The following is a 21,471-nucleotide window of genomic DNA, read 5'->3' as shown; positions in this document are numbered from 1 at the left end:
GAAGGAAGGAAGGAAGGAAGGAAGGAAGGAAGGAAGGAAGGAAGGAAGGAAGGAAGGAAGGAAGGAAGGAAGGAGTTTATTTATTAAGTATATAGTGTCCTGCTTGCATGTATGCCTACATGCCAGAAGAGGGCACAGAAACACATTATAGATGGTCTGAGCTACCACGTGGTTGCTGGAAATTGAACTCAGGACTTCTGGAAGGGCAGGCAGTGCTCTTAACTGCGGAGCCATCTCTCCAGCCCTACAGAAGTCTCTAAAAGGATCCAGAAGGGAAAGAGTGACTGGGAACAGTGCTCCCCAGAATCCTGGAGTAAAGCCCTGGCCACCTCCATGCACTCAAACTGAGAAGACCTCCCTGGGGAAGGAGGCAGCTCAGGTGATAGGCTCACATGGGCGCAAGCTGAGCCAGAGACCAGGCACATTCCAGCCTCCCTACGGCAGGCTGACCCCTGCACTCTGTCCCCAGCTCTCCCTGCAAAGATCATTCTTGGCCCAGGGCCCCCTCATTCCTAAAGGCCAGAGAAGTGAGAGGGGGCTGGGTGTATGCTACAGCAGTTTTAGGGGTCCTACAAGCAATGGGGAGCCCCTGGGCCAGCAACTCTGTCTCTCCCAAGGACAAAAGATGAAGCATGGAACTCACCGCTTACGCATCCGCTTTTCCACCAGAGGAGGGGGTCCATGTTGCCTACTGGGGAACCTCGTCCTCATCCTCATCCTCCTTCCCGCATTACCTATTACCACATCCTCCCTCTCCACCCAAGGTGGGCAACACTCTTTATTTCGCGAGCCTTCACTATACTATAGCAGTATGGGGTTGCGGTGGGAGGCCTCTGGCCTTGGAGACAAAAAGCCCCAGGATATCAAGGAGCCTAGGTGTTGTGACTGGCCCAGATGTCTGGATGTGTGTAGGCAGAGGGTAGCCAAGGGTAGTTCTCTCTGATGAAATGACAGGGTAGATGCCAGTTAGAACTGGACCTGAATCCCCATCACTCCTTATCCCTATCGTATCTTAGCAATCGCTGGCCAGAGCTCTGACTCCTACCCAGGGGTCAGATGCCATCTGCACACTTACCCCAAATGTTGACACAGAGTAACCTGAGGACCCTCCAGTCCTTTGGTCCTGGCTCTATAGAAGGGACTGCATCCTCCTCAGAAAAACTCATAAACCCAGCCCGTTTCTTTCTAGCTTTTCCCTCTGAGAGGCAGAGGAAGAAGAGGAGCCGAGAGCAACAGGAATGAGTCAGAGGTGGCCATCCTGGGGTAGTAGTGGACAGGACTGATTTACTGGCCCCTCTATGAGGCTGGGTCCCAGGAAGGACACAAAAGCAGAATAGCACCACCAGCTGGACAAAATTGGTATCACAGCTCTGGACAAAATAGGTACGACAGCTCTAAGTGTAGCAAGCAGAGGAAGAGACAGGAGGATGGGAGGGGTCCTCAAAGGACTCTAGGCAGGAACCAGGGAGCCTCAGGATGGAGGTGAAGTAGAGAGATGTGGGGGTGTGGGCAAAGCTTAGAGTCTCCCTGTGTGTTCTCTTCCCTGGGCGGAGGATGATCACTCTACAAAGTCCTCCCCACAATCAAAGACCTCATCCAGAGTCAGAACCAGCATGGGGCTTGATGGGAGTCGCCCCAGTGCTGCTTCTGGCCAGCGGGTGCCTTGAACAAGTCACTGCAGACACTCAGCAACTGAGTTGCCAATACACAGACCTTGAGTGCCATTACAAGGACGGATGAGCTTATGTGGAGAAGTATAGGGTCCACCTCGAGGTCTGTGCTGGAACTCAGTGTTGACAGCCAAGGGCCACCAACTCCAGGCCTCTCGCTAGGGCTGTACAGCATCAGTCTTAGGACTCAGGGTGGGACGTGAGAATACGCATAACCCATATCCTCCCACTGTGCCAAGTGTACCTGACAGGCTGTGGCTGCGGGTGGATGCTTGGCGAAACTCTCATGGAGTCCTGGAAAAGAGAGAAGACACAGTATTACAAGAAGAGGGGAGAGCAGGAAGGGAGGAGCATAAAGGGGCTCAGGGCATGGCCACACAGAGATCCTCACCCCCTCCTTGGCCAATGCTCCATTCCCGCCACCCTAACACTCCAACACCCCAGCCATAAAAGTCCAAAGGCCAAAAGTAGCTGCTGTGGGAGACCTGGTTAGGGGGAAAGAGGAAATCTCTGATATAAAGACAGAGCCATCTGGCTGGCTCCCCCACTCTGGGGACACACGTATCCACAGCAGCTGAATTGGCAGAAACCCACCTCGCCCTAAATCACCAGGCATCATAATAGCAACCTCAGCTAGAGATCACACACAGCAACCACCATTGCCCTGGGGAAGCGAAGAGTGCCCACCTCAGGGCCAGCTAGCTCCGAACCTGTGTCCTCCGCCACTGTCGCCCCTCACTCCCCCTCCTCCAAAGCCACAACACTGAGCCTCTGAATCTGTGCAAAGCTTAAGACAGAGCAGCAGGTGTGTGATTTGCAACGGGCATCCAAGGCCCTTCATGTCTAAGGCTCCATGTCTCTATCTTGTCCCACCCACACCAATCCAGGGTATTGATGTACAAAATTAGGCAAACAGACCCAAGTTGGTGACGCCAACTTTTCAGGGCAGCCGAGTGACATTCACGACAAGGTGTCAAGCCACACAGACTGCAGCACTAGGCTCCAGCATCCTGCTGAGCAGCATGGGAGATGCTCAGCCCACTGAACCTGGGCAAATGTCGTCAGGATGTCACAGGAGGACAGGCCAGCCCTCAATGGTTCATTATGGGCAAGCAAAAATCAAAAACCAAACAACAAACACACAAGAACATGCTGAGAGCCTCCTCGCTGGATGTTTGACGCTTGGTCAATGGCAGCTGTCACTTTAAATGTCACTCTCTCACTAAGAAGAACTGAAAGAGAAGTTCCTGGAAGAAAAGGGACAATCGTCCATCCTCATGAAAAAAAAAAAACACAAGACCTGCTTCCCTCCCCCTCGGCATCCACCATCTACTTCAACTGGAGCACCCCAGTTCTGAATTCTTGGGCTCCACCGAGCTACGTTTCCCAGCCAAGAAATGGCAGCCTCTCCTTGGAGGCAGCAAGACCACCGCCTGTAAAGGAAAAGGACATAAGACACATGGTGACTCACCCCTGAATCCCTGGGAAACTGATGACGGAGCAGGATTCGAACTCTGACCCAGATGTGGCCACAGAGCCCAAGTGAAGAGTGTTGCACCCAACATGCAGCTGGACTCTGAGGTCCAGCTCCCCATGGAATACAGAGTCAGGGCCCCTGGCTGCGGGAGGGAGGGCTGGCCACCCTGTCACGGTGGGGCTCCTAAGGGTTCAGCAGAACTCAGTGCGAGGAGGAGTCAGAAGGAACGGTTCTCAGACTCTCAGCATTTCCTGCCCTAGGACTTGGGGTTGTGTGAGTCAGGCTAGGGCAGGAGAGGCGGGGACCAGGGTGTTTGGTTTTCAAACCCTAAGCCAGGCTGTTCCAAAACTCCCCACCCCGAAGCATGCGAAAAGCCAACACTTCATCCATCCCATTGCACTGGTCTCTGACGAGGAGGCCCTGACTCTCCTCAGACCCTGGGCCATGGGCCAGGCTCTAGGGCCACCCTGCTATAAATAGCCCCTAGGGTTTCATCTGCTACAGATCTACAGCCACTCTTTGAAGGAAGCCACCACAGCTGCTTCGAACAACTGGAAGCCACAACTTAGCCAAGGCTTATGGTGCGGCCAAGATCAGGGCCAGGCACAAGCAAGGAACTGGAGGAAGACAATGGGCCATTAGCCAGGACTGATGAAGGAACTGGAGAGCTAAGCAGAGCTGGGAGCCTCCAAAGGCACCGTGAAGGATGCACAGGACCCAGAGACCAGGCTTCCAGTCCACTTCCCCACCACCCTCTGGCCAAGGTTATAACACTCCACATTCCTGACTCCAGCCTAGAAGATAAATACTTGGCCCAAACAGAGTCTGGCCCCTGCCGCCTCCTGAGGTGATAAGAAAGGTCCAGGCACTCTGCACAGGGGGGCTGGGGCAGGGATGCACAGGGGAAGCTATCCTGGGCAGGGGCTAGGGACCAACAGCTGGACTGTCACCCCTGATGAATCACAGGGCTGGGCTGCACTCGCACCAATAGGGCTTCCTGTTTTCTGCAAGGTTTGGGGACACATGACCCTTGCTGGCCGAGAGCAGGCTTGCACGGGGACTGTGAATGCATTGTGAGCACAGAACAGTAAAGGGGTAACCAAGAGCAACCACGCTCCTCCCAGTGCTCCAGCCTGCCCAGGTGACCCCCTATGAAACAGCGGGGTAAACTGAGGCCTGGAGTCAGGTCTGTATCCCCCTCAGGGCAGACATTCCCTCGCTGGTTAAACATTTCCTGGAGCTGTGTTCTAGGCACCTGGGAGAGATGTGGAGAAGTCCAAGTCTCACCCTTATTCTGAACGATAAAGATAACTGTCAATCCACCTGGTAAGAGGCATGGAGGCTTGGTCTCAGATGCTCATCAGTTAAATGGGTACAACACAGGGTTCTGCAATCTTTTACCTGCCGCACTCGGAGTCCCTGGGGAAGGTTTATTTTAAAAAGGAAAATAAATTCTCTGCCTGCCTGGAATCCCATTCTTTCCCCCTCTAGGGAATCTTGAAACTCTTAACTTTCTACTAGCTCCTCCTAAGACAGACCAATTATAGAACTTTTGATCCAGCTCCCTAAGCACCAAACAGTCTCCCTCATCCTCATCTCTCAAACATGTATCTCCTTGGCAGAAAGGCCTCATGAGAGGGGACCCACAGCCTTCCCCAAAGAGTGTCTTTTCTCACTGGCAGGATGTTCCTCCTCATATCTAACCCTCATCCTTCCTGCTTCGGGCACCAGCTCTTTTTTCCTTGGTTCTCCCTGCAGGCAGGAGCTGACCATAACTGGGGCGTTCCGGAGTAGCTTCAGGTCTGCCTCCTGGGGCTGCATCCTTGCCACCACCTTCTGTTCCCCATAGCATATTCACGCAGCAAGAGCAGCGTAAACCTTGCATCGCCAGTGGGGCTGGTTTGCCCCTCAAAGTTGAGAGAAGTCCTGTTTTCCCTTCAGGTCCATGAAGCAAACAAAATACCTCCCGACAGAAAAGGAAAAAAAAAAACTGCTTCCTGAACCTAGGTCCCCAGGGTCCTCGGTGAGAGGAGGGTCTGCCAATGAACACCAGGGGTCGAGTGAGGCAGCTAGAGCCCAGCCCTTCATTCCTGCATCTCCTCTGGTTGAGGCCCCCCACACAGGCCCCCGCAGCCACACCCCTTCCTCCCCCTCTTCCTGCTCACCACTTGGATTTTTCCAAAACAAAGTGCGACACTGCACACGTCTGCAGCCTCCCTGCACACCAGCTCCATCGGAGTAAACCGCCTGGAGAGGCCAAAGCAGGAAGCGCCCCACAGACAGGCTAGTGCCCTGAGCCAGCCTCCCCTTCCCCTGCCCAGCGCACAGCGGAGCCCCTATGCAGCCAGGGTACCAGCACGGCAGCCCTGGGTCACCCCACCTATGACAGATGTCCGGAAGCCTGGCGGTGGGTTTCTGCTCCTCTGCAGCAGGCAGGCCCCTCTGGAGTCTGCTCTCCTGCTTGCCCCTCTTACACTCCTTCGGTCCGACTCATCTTCTCTGACCTCCTACCTCCCCGATGAGGCACCACCCCTGACCCACCCTGACATACAACCTCTTGCAGATTCGCTGATCCCATACCAGCAAATGTTTTCCCTGGAAACTAAAACAAGATACCCATCGACCACAACTAAGTGGCCACCTCTTTCTTCCACACAACCAAGGTCAAACACACCCTAGGGTCAACAGCTCTTCTAGATGTCTGACCTTGATTGATTCTGGTTGATGAACTCCACATGGCCCAGGCTAGGGAGGCAGAGTCAGAAGTCCTAGGACATAACTTCTAAACACTCCCAGAACATCAACTAAAAGTAATGATTCAGAGGCTACCACTTCGTCCCAAGGGCTAACAGTCTTGGATGACGTGTATCCAGAGACATTCAAGGGATACCTCCAGTCTCTGCTTCCTCATCTAAAACGTGGAGCCACAGCACCTGCCACGCACCTTGTCACGAAGGCATACAACCTCCCAGCCTAGTTCCTGGCTCCTAAAACAATGGCGGTAAGACTGGCTGATATTTATTGAGCACCCATCATATCTAGGAGTGCCTCAAGCTAGTTTATCCTTTGCAGCAACACACACAAAACTAAATTCTCGGAAGCCCCCTTAGGACCAATGAACAGGAATCCTCACATACCTCCATGGGGTCTTCCCCCAACCCAGGAGTCCACACAGCCCCTAGACAGCGCCACTCCTTATTACTGGGCCTATGGCAGCCCAAGATGGTGCAGCAGTGTCGGTGGGCCACCCTCGGGAGCTGCTACAGCTCAGCCCCTCCCTGCTGGGCCCTCCCTACCAGAGGCCAGGCAGCTGTCAGATGATAGGGCCTCGTGCCATCAACAGCTCCCCCTGTGCCAACCGCCAAAACCACTCCCTGTTCCTCTCCAGGCCTGCAGTGGACGGAGGGGCCAGCATGGGGCACAGGGCAGGAAAGGCCTGGGGAAGGTGAAGTGTCTTCTGTGGGGCCTGCCAGGAGTTGTAGAGACAAGCCAGCCCCAACAGAGATCAGGGGCTCCTGGGACCTAGCCTGAGTTCCTCCTGATTAAGGAACTTGACCCCTGACTGCCCTTGTAAAACCGAAGACAAAATGAACCAGGACCAGAGAACCCTCTTCCGGGGTCCTAAATGAAAAGCAGGAAAGTCACACCGCTCTCGCCTTTTCTCAAGACTCCTGGCTCCAGGCAACAGTGTCTCCAGCATCTAGGAGAACCTTGAGAGCCCAGGGCTCCTTTACAGAGCCCTGTTTCCCTCACCCTTTCCAAGCCTAGCTCTCAGGTCTATCCCTCTGTTCCTCCCCACCCAAAACTACCATGGTGTAGTGATGAAGCCCAGGGCCACTGAATGACTTGAACCCAGTGAGTGACTTCACAGGCCTTCTCTTTCCCCAACACAACAGCCAAGCTAGCCAGGCTCCCTTCAAGAGAGTGAAGGTCTAAGGGCACCCCCCCCACACACACACACACTCCTGTTCATGCCCCCTGCAAGCAGTCAACTTAGCCCCACCTTCCTCATACTCACGCCCTCCTGGAGGCTTCTGGGAGAGCTTCCACCCTTGCAGTCTCCTTCCCCCTGTAGGCAGAGGAGAGGCTTCAGAGAGGGGGCAAGATAAACAGTGCAAGGTTCCAGAATGCCTACCTGCTGGGGTCAGGGTGGAAGGTGAAAGGGTAGGTAGCACAAGGTCCTGGGCATGGGGAGGAGGCTGTGTTACTTGAACACTGCTTTGTCCACTCAAAGGTGTGTCGGAGAAAGGTAAACCCTGTCCTATGGGCACACCCCCGTGAGACACTGTTATTCCATTTTGAAGACGAGAAAGCTGAGGACCAGACAGGCTCTCCTTCACCTGAAGTCCCGCAGGCAGGGCCTCTGCCTCCATCCCCTTGGTTTCTAGCCTCAGTTTCCCCCGTTGCAGAGTCCCCCACATTCTTCTCATCCTCTTCCATACAGCCTGAAGGAAACTCTGCTCTTGTAGTCCAAAAGATTGGTGGGAAGTCTGCCCAGTTTTCTCATATTCTGTCTCTCCCATGCTCTCTTTGTGTGTCTGAGTGTGTGTGTGTGTGTGTGTGTGTGCCTTGTATGCACATATGTGTGTGCAAGTGTGTGAATTGTGTGTGTGCATATGCATGTGCATGTATGTGTGCATGTGCATGTATGAGTGTGTGCGTGCATGCGTGTGTGCATGCATGCGTGCGTGCATGTATGTGTGTGTGCACATGCATGTGGATCACCTTTGCAAACCTGTATTACTAAAGCAGACAGGTTCTGCCCTCTTCTTACCCTCCCAAGAAAGTTTAGCATTTGAGACAGGGCCCCTCACTAACCTGGGACTTGTCTAGCCAGCAAGACCCAAGGGTCCCCATCTCTACCTCCCCAGCCCTGGGGTTACAAGCATGTGCCACCACCACCACACTGGGATTTTTTTCCCAGGTTGTTTCTGGGGACGAGCTTAGGTATTCAGGCTTGCACAGACATTCCCCTGATTGAGGGTTACCCTGGGGCCTCGTTTGTTTGTTTGTTTGGGGTCTCATTACGTAGCCCAGGCTGACCTAAAACTGAGGGGAACCCTCCTGCCTCAGCCTTCTGGATGCTGGTTTACAGGCCTGAGACATTTAGCATATTTCCTGCAGACAGCCTGAATCATTGATTTCCTCCACAGCCCCACCCTGCTCCCTCTCTGTCAACCTCGCCCATGGCTGAGCACAGCTTCCAAGATCCTCAGCACCCCTTCCTCAGGGCTCCAGCCCCTCCCGCACCCTACAGCCCACTCCCTCCCAGCACCTCCTCATTCTGCCCATTGTCACTCACCACATCCACTACATTCTTGGGTACGCTCTCCGTGGTGATGGGCTAGAGACAAAAACAAGAAATAGTGTGAGCGTCACAGAAATACTGGCACAGCTGCCTTCTAGGCTGGCAGTCAGGGTGGTGACAAGGCACGGGTCCCGAGCTTCAATACATCACTGGGCTAGTCCCAAACTAGGGAAGCAGCATTTGCAAAATGACACACAATCTTCTTAGTCATAGAGCCAAGCAGGTCCACCCTCACTGGGTGACCGTGCAAACCTCACACCACTCAATAAACGAGGACAACAGGCCAAAGCACTCTTGTTCCGGTTAGCCAGGGCTTCACCTCCACTGTTCTGTCTGGGACAAGAACCCACAGAGGCAGGGACCACCATGGCCTGTTAGCCCCAGCAAACAGACAGAAGTTAGAGCATGAACTCCTGGGGTCAGAGCCTGCCTGCTGAATATTGCCCATGCCCCAACTCCGCAGTGACTTGCTGGGCGCACCCTAGGTTCCTACGGCACACACACACACACTGCACACTGCCTTCTCCTCTGCCTTGCTGGCCTCCCTCCTCTAGGGAGCTCCGATTATACCCCATGTGGTACCCACTGGCCTCCTCTCCTAAAGGAATGGTCAGATCTGTCCCTATACACTGCACTCCTCCAACCGCAGTTCATTTGGGAATTTGAGATTTGTTTGCATTACTTTAATTATGTGCATGTGTGTCTACCCACATGTGGAACAGATCTCTAGAACTGGATTTACAGGTGGTTGCAAACCATTCTACAGCAATGCTGGGAACTGAACACCAGTCTCCTGCATGAGCCATATCTGCTCTTAACTGCCCTGATTTTGGATTCTGGGTTTACCTTCATCCAAAGCAATCATAGTGACATTTTGATCAACTCAGTAGAAACTCCCTCATGCCAGGAACCAGGGGGATCAGAAGTGGACCATCAATAAAAATGTCCAGAAGAGTGAATGGGTGGTAGCAGGAGGATGGGGGACTCTTCGGCCAAGATCACCACCCCACCATCCCTAGAGTTCTATCTGCCCCTCCAAGAGGGGACCGGGACCACCTAAAAGGCTATTGGCACTGGGTGGCCCACCTACCTAGAACTTCTAAGTCATCACACCCTGTAGGGACCAGAAATGTGTTTCTCCAATAGGGTCCTGAATGGCTCTAAGACCAGAGTGCCCAGCCAACACCCTGACTCTGCTGTTAGCAGGGTGACCATAAGCCCATTCTTGCTGCCCACCTGCATGGCTACCTGGAGTAATTATATGTTGAGTGAATGGAATAAAGGCCCCCTATGAAAAGGATCTGGCTCCCAGCACTGGCTAGCCCTTAATGCTACCCTCTTATCCTGGAGCTCCCCCATGACATGGAGCCCCACCCCACCCTGTCCTTCTCAGACCAGCGCTCAGCCTTCTCCAATCCATAAAGTTTAGTGCAAAACTACAGGCCTCAGCAGAGCGGGAGAAACGCACCCTTCCTGCCAGAGATCATCTGAGCGCTGTCCCCTCGGCCCCCACTCCTTCCCCTTGCCAGCTGGAGGCCAGCCACAGGCAAGAATCGACAGCAGTCAGATGCCTTCAACACACTGTCCCACATGTCTCCCGAGGAGCTAAAAATTTCCAAACACCCAGACTGCCCAGCAGAGTTCATAACCTCAGCCTCAGCATGCATGCATCCCACCCTAGTTCTCCAGGCTAGACTACCTTGCTACCCGTCCTAGACTACCTGGTCTAGGTAGTGCAGGGATTGGGCCCAGCTGGGCAGAGGCAGCTAAGGCCATCCAAGCTCTCATGGCACAATGGGGAAGCTCGTAGGGACTCTCGGGGGCAGCTGGGGACTCAGAAGTAGCAGCCTCAAAACTGTGGGTCCCTGATTATACCTCAAGTGCAAGTCCCCTTGCAAATAGGCAGACAGGCACGCACACATGTGTACATGTACACACAAACATAAACACAAACATACACAGTAACCCTCCCTGGGTGATTTTAGTTTTAGGGAAAAATTGTGTTTATTTATTTTATATGTATGTCTATGCACCAGAGTGTACATATGTGCACCACTTGTGTGCAAGCCCAGAAGAGGGTATCAGCTCACTTAGAACTGGGGTTACCTATCACTGAACATGGGAGCTAGGAACTGAACCCAGGAGCTAGGAACCGAGCCCAAGTCCTCTCTAAGAGCAGCGCTCTTAACTGTTGCGCCATCTCGCTAATCCCTGATTTTTCTTCTTAGAACACACTGCTCTCCAACACCCTATATCATGTTTACTAACATCCCTTAGAGCCTGCCTCTCACTGGAATATGAACCATGCCCACACTGAGCAGAGAACAGTGCCTGGCATGCTGTGGGCCCTCAGGAATTTTCTGTGGAATGAACGGTCTCCTTGCTCCCTTCTCTGATACCCTAGTCATACACAGAACTGACTGACAACACAGCAGCATCTCGGGTCCCCTGGACACAGGAAAGCTTTTCATCTTTGTTTAGTTTTAGGGCAGGACCTTGCTAAACCACACGCACACATGTATACAACACTAATGCATGCGGGTGTTGTGCACACATGCACACTACATCCTCACATGCCACTCTCAAGGCACATACTAGAGAGCCTTGAAACATCACCTACTCCTGATCCCTGATCCACAGATCAGAACTGAGATGCAGACGGAAGACATGCCAGTATCTTGAACAAGATGCAAGGCAGGACCAAGCTGCCCCAGGCCTGTAGAACACAGTGCCGAGTTCACTTCGCTGCCCCTCTCCTGGGGTCAGTTGACATCTCAAGGTCAGCAACATAAGGTTGAGTCACGTGGACTCTAAACAAGGACAACGCTGGCCTCACACAGGAGTCCCAAACGCCTGCCAGAGAAGGTCTAGAAACTGGAGGCGGCACAGCGCCCGCCCCCACAAACACACCGCATTCTGCACAGTGCCTCTGCCTCTGAGAGCCAGGCCTCATCACATTTTGCACCCTACCCTGCCTCCTCTGTCTCCCACTACTGCCAGCCATGATCTAGAGACACCTTTTCCCAAGGCAAAAGCAAGAACAGCCGCTTGATGTGCAACAGACTGGGGACCAGGTTCTGCTGCTTCCCTCCCAGACCTCCCAGCATCCTGGGAAGTGCATGTTATCATCTCACAGATGAGGCGAGTGAACAGTGAAAGACTGCAATGCCCAGAGGAAGAGAGCTGGCATTTGAGCTCTACCTAGTGTCCTCACAGGCTCCCTCAGTCTCTCACTCATTGTGTGTGTGTGTATAGGTGTGTGTGCACCTAAGTGCACATGCGTGGAGACCAGAGACTAACATCGCATGTCTCCCTCTATCTCTCTCCACCTCACTGATTTGACTACTCTGATGGCTAGCAAGCCCCGGGGCTCTTCCTGTCACCATCCACTGCAGGAATTACAGGTGAGCACCGCTATGCCCACTTTGACACGGTGCTGGGATGGAACTCTGGTCTGCATGCTTGCACAGCAAGCACTTCGTCTACTGAGCCGTCTTCCTAGCCTCACTCAGCAGAGACCCATTTGTGGGGCCCTAAAGCCTAGCGATAGCAGAGCCTCACCGAGGGTCACCAGTCGGAATAGATTACTTCCCTGAACTTCCCTAGGAAGACTGGAAAATGGGAGCAACTGCAGAGAGAGAGAACTTCCTGAATCTGCTGTGAACCACGGGGTGGGTAAGGAAGCTGCAGGTCCTTTCTTCAGTATTCCCAGATACATACGCCCTCTCCCTCACTGTGCCCATGCTGAGTGACGGATGGTGAGCCTGTCCTGGAAAACTGGGAGGTTGGGACACCTGCATGGGGCTCTTTAGTGGCCTGCAGGGAGGCTGTGTTGGGGTAAAAAAAAAAATGTATCTGTGGACAGCTGTTTAGAGGAAGGAAATGCTAGGGCTTGGGGATGCCCCAGCCTGAGTCCAGGGCTCGGAGACAAAGAGGGAGGGCACAGAATGCAGCCTCAGCCTCCAGTGGAACATTCTGTCCAGAAGTCTTCAAACCCTCAGCACTAGCCTGCCAGCTCTCTGTGCACTTGTCCCAAGGGAAGGCTGGAATCCGGGCAATTTGGGAGCCAAAAAGACCCCATGACATCACATTTGCCACCACGCTGATGATCTGTGGGGTCACCCAGTACTACCTATCTTGGGAGGGGAAGGGCCTGGGAGCTAGTAGGGACAGCCAGAAGGGGCTGGAATTGCTCAGATCCAAGGCCCAGGGGAAACTATTCTGGGCCCACTTCTTCCCAAAATAGAACCGTAAGTAGATATGGGGTCGGGTGAAGGGAGGCAGGGGCCATGGCATGGCATCTGGGGACATTTAACAGAGTAGGACAGTGGGGAGCTGGGCTGCATACTCAAAACACCCATAAGGGCATCTTCTCAACAGTAATAATAACAACATCAACCTACAGGCAGCAAGAGCGGCAGAGAAAGCCAGAGCCTGCTTTAAGAGCCAGCTGTGGGTCAATTGCTCCCCAGGCCTCCTGAGCCACCATTCCACTTCACGGTCACAAGGGCTGAAGAAGGAGCATTTGGCTCCTCTTCTGGCAGTTTCCGGGAGGATACTCAGTTCTATGTGAGCCCAGGTCTGCCCTCCAAATCTGCGCCCCTGCTATGCTCCACCCTGAAGCACCTAGAGGTCATGGGGTGGGCACAGGAACAGCTGGGGCTAAAGCGGGACCCTGGGCAGGCAAAAGGCCCCGGTGGCAGGAACGCTGACCTAAATGTTTAGGTTAAGTTGCTGCCAAGGCCACAGCCTCTTAGACACACTCAGGCCATCAGGGGAAAAGAACAGGCTCTTGGTGATTAAGCGGAAAGCTATGCCTGATTTCCGCACCCCCAGAGAAACGCCAAGCAAGTCTGTTCCTGTCCCCAGCCCCTCCTCCAAGCCAACCCTGAGGGGCCTGGCACTATAACACGGGCTAAGGACAGCCTCACCAGCCCCAGCTCAGGGCCAGGTTAGAATATGGAGTAGTTCCTCTGAGCAGAACTCTCCTCCCCCAGGGGGCCATGCCTGCCATAAGGCTGTGCCACCTCCACATCCTGGGCTAATCTGGCCCAGAGCCCATGGAGCCCCTGCTTAATGTCTACCCCAGCCCCTTCCCCCTGCCATCCCATGGCCACCCCTTCCTGCCAAGCCACCTCCAGTTGGCAGCAGACTCCCACTTCTAAAAGCCCGCTTTGGGTCAATTGCCTGCTCAAGGACCCATAATGGCCCTTAGTGCTTAGCACTCAAGGTCCCGTTCTCCACCCGGGCCGTGAACTCCTCTCTAGCCCCAGAGTCAAAAGCTAGGCCTCTTCCCTGTCCCCAGCCTGCCTTTCCTCTCCATCTTCCACCACTCCCCACCTGCCAGCCAGGGCCACCAAGTGGATGTCTGGACCCAGGTGATATACAAGTAATATATACAGGTAATATCCTGTTCCCCCAGCAAGAGCATGCCGGCCAACATGTATGCCATACTTGTTTGCCTGTTTCTACAATGTGTACCAAGGCATGCATTTAGCCCTGCCCACCTTCTAGAGCCCTCTCTATTCCTTCCCCCAAACCAGCCCTGACAAAAGAGGCAAGCTTTCCAAGGTTTTGCACAAGCAGATTAACTTATTCCCCTGAACCCCAAGGCTCCCCCTAGCGAGAGCCTAGAGTTGGCCACTGGTGCAGCCTATGGTATGCACCTCTGCCTTGCCTCCTGACCTGGCAACCCTATGCATCCTGGCCTGGCAGCCCAGCCCAGGCTTATAGCCCCTGAGCACAGTTCTGCCCCAAACATCAGGCTGCTGAGGGCAGGATCCTGCATCCTACTGAGCCTCTCACAATGGTGGTCAAAAGAGGCTTTGACCTCTGACCTCTGGAGAGCATGTTCCTTGCCTGCCCTGAGTGAAGAGCCTGAGGAGGCTCGTAGCTGGCACCCCACACCCAATAGGTATGAGTGATTAATGAAGGGCTCCAGCAGAAGACATCAGTCCCCACCCCCAAAACAGCCCCGATGGGCCATGTTTGATGTTTGAAACCTTTTCCTGGCTCCTAAACCCACCCTCCCATGAACAATTTCCACCTCTTAAGAGCTACTTGGGGAGCAATAGAAAACAAGACCAAGCCTCCCAAGTAAGACCTCATGCACCTGGTCCTTCTGCTGTGCTCGACTGAGCTGTACAACCCCTTACCCTGTTTGGGGTCTTTTGGAAGCTCAGGCCCACAGGCTCCCTCCCTTTCAAGGTCAGCCTCAGATCAAACTTGCCTCCTGGCATGACTCCATTTTCCAGAATTTTCTAAAAAATGGACAGCCATGCCCCTCTCAGCACCCTGGGATTAGTTTCATCAGATCTGTAAAGCATTTCCCTGTCACAGCCCTTGACGGAGGGGAGAAAAGCTGGTCCTCCAGTTTTCCCATACCAGCTCTCCTCCTCCTCCTCCTCCTCCTCCTCCTCCTCTTCTTTTCTAACAGTTAGTCTAAAAACAAACAAAAATAAAACCACAAAATTGCACCATAGATCAGGCTGGCCTCAAGCTCTATGTAGCTGAGAATGACCTTGACCCTCTGATCTTCTTGCTTCCACCTCCTGAGTACTGGGATTACAGGCATGTACCACTATGCCCAGTTTCATGCTACTCTCTTCTAACAGGAGGCAACCGGATGCCTGCTGCCTCCAGATCCTATGACGGGGGTCCTTTGTACAGCACTTTAAAATCTTTGGGTCCAGGCTGGAGAGATGGCTCAGCAATTTAGAGCAATCGCTGTTTGTGGTATTTGGATGAAAGAGAATGGCTCTCGTAGGCACATATATTTGCATGCTTGGTTCCCAGTGGGTGGAACTGTTTGGGAAGATTAGGATATCTGCTCTCTTTGGAGAAGGTGTGTGGCCAGAGGTGGGCTTTTAGATATAAAAATCCAAGTCTTCCTCCCTCTATCTCTCCCTTCCTTCCTCCCCTTCCTCTTCCTCCTCCTTCTTCCACCTCTTCTTCCTTCTTCCTCTCTCTCTGCTTGTGCTTGTAGATCAGATGTAAACTCTCAGCTACTACTAGAGCGCTGCACCTTCCTGCCTGCCACAACGCTTCCTTCCACGATGGCCACAGGCTCTAGCCCTCTGGAACCACAGCCCTAATTAAACGCTTTCTTTAATAAGTTGCCTTGGTCATGGTATCTTGTCAGGGCAGTAGAATAGCAACTAAGAGCAACTGCTCTTCCAGAGGACTGGAATTCAGCCCCTAACACCCACATCAGGCAGCTCGCAGACATCTGCAACCCTGTCTCCAAGGACTCGAGTGCCCTCTTCTAGTCAGGCAGGTACCTGCACACACACATACACACACACACACACACACACACACACACACACACACTACATACATATACACATATAAATAAAAATAATCTTTTCCAAAAAACTTAAGATCTCTATAAGACCTGGCAACTTCAGCAGAAAAGAACATCACTGGGCTGGAAGTATGGCTTGGTAGTGCTTACCTCTCATGCACAAGACTCTAGGCTCCCCACCAAGCGAAAAAGAAAGCAAACCAACTTTAAAAAGAACTCTGCATGTAGGCACAATGGCTGTCACAGACCCTGCGTGCACAGTCATGGGTGGGTGCAGTCCCAGCCCACTAGCCAACAGAGACACTAGGGACCATGAGAAGCCCCCAAGGAATCAGACCAGAGTACCCTTCTAAGTTCATCCTGCTACCACCAGCTTTGCACCTATGAGCAAGGCAGCCAGCTTCCTGAGCCCCAATCTAACCACTATACGCGGCCCCGCTCGCCTCTCCAGGATGGACACAGGCTGCCCAGGTGCCTCCCAGCTGCCCTGAGCCATGGAGAAGGCCTTGAAAACTGGAGGAACTGTGTAAGTGACAGTGACATTTGTCACTGTTTATGCCTGAGAAGCTTATAGCTTCTGCTATAAGCTGATGGAGGGAAAGCTCACTCTCACCACTGAGTTGTGGCTTCACATCAGCCACACTGAAGCAAGGCACAGCATCTCTTTCCTGCACCCACATCCAAAACTAGACAACGTGTGAGCAGTTCACTGTTACCATTGCCGTGGCCCCTCTCCCTCGAGGCAATCCCAAGATTCCAGCAGCTGTTCAAAATGACAGCTATAATAAAATCCTATACATATGTGGAGAAAACGCTCCTCATACAGAGGAAGCAGCTCGTGGCTTCCCGTAGCCCTGCCTGGTTGGCCAGCTTTGACATTCTTGTACTCTGGAGATATTGTTCAGTAAGTAACAGTGACTTTGAATCCCACACTATGACACCATGACGGTCCATCTGGGGGCAGAAGCCGCGGCTGACTCATCCAGCAGCTCCTCACTGGGCACGAGTGGACAGACACCCCCAGGTTTCATTCCACTGCTCGAAACAACACACACTTTAAAGTGGATGAATTGTTTATTTCTGTAATTTTCCACTCAATGTTTTTGGACCTCAGTTGACATCGGGTAACTGAAACCCGGGAAAGTAAAACCTCAAATTGGGAGGGGGGAGACTGCTATGTTGTTATTGCAGAAACCACGTGCCCTTAAGTATTCTAACTCCCCAGTTCCCCAACTCTCACCCCAACCTGACCTCCAGGTCACTCTATAGGACTTCCCAACCCCCTGCTGTGAGGCTGACGATGGCAAGGGAAGCTGTGTCTCTAGTGACCCAGGTGTCTAGGGTACAAGCCCTTGTGTACAGACTACGTAGCCTCAGATGCTTTCATAGCCACCCCACTCAGGTCTCTGGGTGCCAGTTCTCACGTACAGAGGCCCCAACACGAAGTGCCTTAGTGGGCAACGCACAGGGCCATCATCATCGGGAAATTCCTCAAACTCTTCTGTTTCGGGACCAGAGAACAGCTGCTTCAGCTCTTTGCACGCATCAGGAGCGACCAGGGCAAGCATCCTAACTCCATCCTGCCCCTAGAGCCCCATCAGAGGGGGCAACCCCCAAACTCTTTCTCCCAATCCCTTGGGCAACATCTGTTGAGTAAGATGAAAACCTGAGTTGAAGATTAAACCACTCGGCCCTCACTGGCCCGGGCACAGGCTGGAAAATATGTTTGGCCAGCAGGGCCTAAAGCTGGGCAGAAAATCTGGGTCTGAATCAGGGGAAGGGTGGTTAGGATTCATCCAAGGTCAGTTAAAAAAAAAAAAAAAACCTTGCGGAAGCAGAGACAAACCAAGGCCAGAACATGCCATAGTCAGACAGATGAACGGGACACACCAAGTTGGGAAACAGTAAAACAAGGCAGTCAGACAGTGCCCTACAGCGGCTGGAAGGCTGGCACTGGAGGGAAAAGGAAGGAAAGCCCTGAACCCACCCTTTCCTCCCTCTTAGGAGCCTGCCCAAAGCACTTGCCTCACCCACGGTGAGGAAGCAGGTGCTGAGCGCACTGGGGGAGCCAAACTTTCTCCTTGTGTCTCCTGGGCCGCTTTCCCACTGGCAGGGCAGCACAGGGCCTCCCATTGAGTGCAGTGGCTTGCCCCAGACCCATGTCCTGAACTCACCACAGGCATCAGGGAACGCAGGGCCACAGGAGGACCCACCTACCTCACCGCCAGCTATCACAGTCCTGATCTGTGCCCGGCACATGTGTGTGAATGTCTACCGAATGCCAGGAAGATAAAAGTCCCTGTCCTGGAACTCACACGCTGGTGTGGGCGGAACCCCCTCAGTCAAGATAAAGACAAATAAGTAAGGTGCAGAGGGTGGAAGAGGCCACAAGCACCACGGAGCAAGGGAAGAAGGGAGGGAGGTGAGATTCCTGGGGGAAGGGAAATGCTGACCGGTGAGGAGGCGTGTCTGTCAGAAGAGCATTCAAGGCAGAGGCAAGAGAAGGAGCCATGTCCCTGGAGGTAGCACAGTGTCTGATATGTTTAAGGCTCAGCAAGATAAACGCTGGGTGCAAAAACAAGGTGAGGGCAAAAGAGATGAACTGGGAGAGGAAGGCATCTGTGGAAGAGGCTAAGGGTTTGCTCCAGAGGTGACAGACTTCGGATTCTTTGGATATATATCATTAGGTGGATTAGTCTGATGTTTTTTTCTTTTGACAACTTCGTGAAGTAGGTACTGTTAGTAGCTCCTGCTCTGGGAAAGGGCAACTAAAGAAAGAGGGGGTCATTCAATTGAAGCCAAGAAGGTAGGGAACAAAAAATAGGAGAGGAATAAAGATCTGGGAATGGGGTGCTGGGACCCAAAGGAAGGAGTGGAACTCCTTGATTTTTTTCTTACTGCTGGGGGAAGTGGATTCTGAGGACCATCACCACCTTCAGGCCCCAGCCTCACCAGGAGGCGGCTCACCCAAAGTCCTGCAAGGCTGCTCCACTATGCGGGTGAGCACAGCACGGAGTCAGGAAGAAGGCCGACCTGGCACATGTGCCCTTCAAAGGCAGGCAGCCCTCCCAGTAGGAGCACCATCCTAGGCCCTTCTGTCCTAACCTTGGACCTTGCCTCTGTAAACAAAACCCACGAGCCAGATGCCAGCCCCTGCCTCGTGGTCCCTAAACCCTGGACCCTCAGCCTTCCTGGGCAGCCAAGGACATTCTGTTCTTAGCCCTAAGGTAGCAGCTCAGTAGAAATGACAACAGTCATCATATTCTCTCCCAACCATCCTCCTCTGGCACATGGCATGCCTTTGTGACCCTGGAGGGGTTTCTAGCCAGACTACTCTGGCCTCATTCATAGCTCCACCCCTACCCTGCTATTGCGACAGGGATCTGTGAAAGTAACACCCCACATCTGGAGGCTCCAGTGGGGTACCTGACGTCTAGGAGAGTCTCACCTAGGGAGTCAGGTCTCTGTAGCTGGTCTGCCCATGGCCTTAGTATACAGCAGAGTGACAGGGGGCCAGGAATCTGAGAGCCCACGTGCATCAGAAATCCAAGATACAGAGAGAAAGAAGCGACCAGGTTACAGTTACGGGCAAGTGAGGGCTGAAGCAAATGAAAACTATATGCCATGGCTGTGTGTTCCACATCTAGGCAGAGCAAGTGATCACGCTTCTGTGAAGGATACCAACAAGCAGACTCAGACTCCCCCTACAACCCCCGCAAACACTGGTACCACCACGGATGTTCCATACCAGCCCAGCCGGTATGGCCCACCTCGAGTCCCTCTGCACAATCCTTCTCTGTCTCTCTCCTCGTGTCTCTCTCTTACACACACACACACACACACACACACACACACACACACACACACACAGCCCTTCTGCAGTCTCCAGACCCAACCTGCCCCCAGAATGCAGTGGAATGGGACCTGGAGAGGCTAAGGAAGCAGGAAGCCCGGCCAACACGTCAGCCCAGCTGGAATCAGTCTGCAGCGGGCCAGCTCCACAGACCACAACTCACAGAGGTCCTGCCCCTGTCCGAACTGTTCTGGAAACATGACAGGGATGAGGGAGATGAGGGCCATAAAAGCAGAAAAACAGAGTCACGGGGACATAGCAAAGCTGAGGAGAGGAGCAGAGGCCACCACCTTGTAGGTGGACTCCGGGAAACACCATCTATGCCCCTGCCTCCTGCTGAAGGGTACAAGACCTTCAGTCAGGAGGGTGGAAGGAGATACCACAGAACACCCTAGTACTCCAGGCCCTAGAACAACAGTAACCTAGCCAGGCCTGGGGACATACAAGATGGCCTTTTATGGGTTTTCCCAAGGACCTCAAATCTCCAGACACACAGAGCAGGCCCTGCAGCACGTCAGGAGGGACCTCATGACTCATTTCCTCCCACCAGCCTCAGCCCCAAGCCCTCAACCCACTCCACCCCACAAACCCAGCTCCCAACATGCAAGAGACTGGAAGGAGAAAGAAAGGCTGTCACTCACCACCAGTTCATGGCTGGATGGAGGAACACAAGGGGCAGCCACCTGGGAGAGAGGTAAAAAAATATGTCGCTGTTAGCATCTGTCCCAGCAGCCCCTGGGCCACCTGAGCCCACTCTTACCCCAACCCCTAGGGGGTAGCCTTCCATGAGGCACAGAGAGAGCTCTTCAGAAGGCTACCCACAAAGATTTAGACCAGACAACAAACATAAAATGCCCCTCCACAGGTCAAATCCTGTAAAACATAACACGCCTACCTGGAGGTCAGCATGGCAGTAAGTATACCCTGAATCCTACCATAACCATAAAGCTTCCCCCCACCCCCTCCTCGATTCCTCTACAGTATAGAAAGATGGATTTAAAATACTTGAAAAGCATGCTTTAGACCTGTAGGAAAGTAAAATCCCATCCCTCCATCTTTCCCCATAGCCAGTGGCTGACCCCAAGTCAGAGCTGAGGGGGGCTCCCCCAGGCTGGGAATGGCCAGATCTTCCAGGGATTGCACAGAGCACTTTGGGGGGAGGTAGCACCCACTAGGAAGGGGACTGTCATTATCAGATCATCCTCATCCTTCTCTGAGCCAAGGTCATGGCAACTTGGCCTCTAGGAGGGAGAGAGGAAGGAGGGCTCAATGGCCACACCACCCTGACAATTAGCAGGGCACGTGTCAGAGGCCAGTACATTCCTTTCTCCAGCCAACACATTTTTCTTGGATCTCAGTCCTCAAACTTGGCTCTGACTCCTCACCCAAGCACCAGGCCAGAGGCCTACAGAGAAGCAGACTGTGGCTGAAGAGGCAACTGCCTCTCCAAACGGTAGGCAACCCCATCTCATGTGCAGAGCTGGTACCACTCAGCAGGCACACTGCTAAATAAAGTGCTTTGCCCTTTCAACAACCAGAAAGGCAGACTCTACTGTTACCTCCCCAGGAGGAGTTGAGGCAAGACAAGGTAAGCAGTTTACCCAAAGTCACACAGCACAGGTGAGGCTGGGAGTTAAACCCGGGCAATCTGGGTCCCAAGATTTGGTGTGAAGAGCTCTGATTATTCATGGTGCTCCCTGTAGGAGAACGGGGGTGCAGAAAGAGCCCAAAGCCCAGTTCTGGATTCACATGGGCATAGGACTCAGGGTGAATGTTTTAGAACCAGACCCAGAGTGGGAGCCAAGATGGAGAGGAGAGAGACGGTCTTCAGACCTCTCTATGGTCATCCTGATCAAT

General features: G+C 53.2%; 1 protein-coding gene across 10 annotated transcripts in view; it reads right to left on the bottom strand.

Annotated features, from left to right (window-relative positions):
• Nucleotides 1–21,471, bottom strand: part of Tns1 (tensin 1) — a 230,526-nt gene that overhangs the window by 91,484 nt on the left and 117,571 nt on the right. For all 10 annotated transcript variants that reach the window (XM_026786501.1, XM_026786500.1, XM_013351702.2 and 7 more), the window contains 4 exons: nt 20,256–20,297; nt 8,450–8,491; nt 7,166–7,216; nt 1,915–1,964 (listed from right to left, as the gene is read on the bottom strand). In XM_026786501.1, the coding sequence (XP_026642302.1) occupies nt 1,915–1,964; nt 7,166–7,216; nt 8,450–8,491; nt 20,256–20,297 (185 nt within the window). The remainder of the gene's footprint in view (nt 1–1,914; nt 1,965–7,165; nt 7,217–8,449; nt 8,492–20,255; nt 20,298–21,471) is intronic.

The sequence above is a fragment of the Microtus ochrogaster genome, linkage group LG4, assembly GCF_000317375.1.
Source record: "Microtus ochrogaster isolate Prairie Vole_2 linkage group LG4, MicOch1.0, whole genome shotgun sequence".
Classification (NCBI taxonomy): domain Eukaryota; kingdom Metazoa; phylum Chordata; class Mammalia; order Rodentia; family Cricetidae; genus Microtus; species Microtus ochrogaster.
Note: the sequence above shows the minus strand (reverse complement) of the source record. Positions and strands in the feature narration are given on the sequence as shown.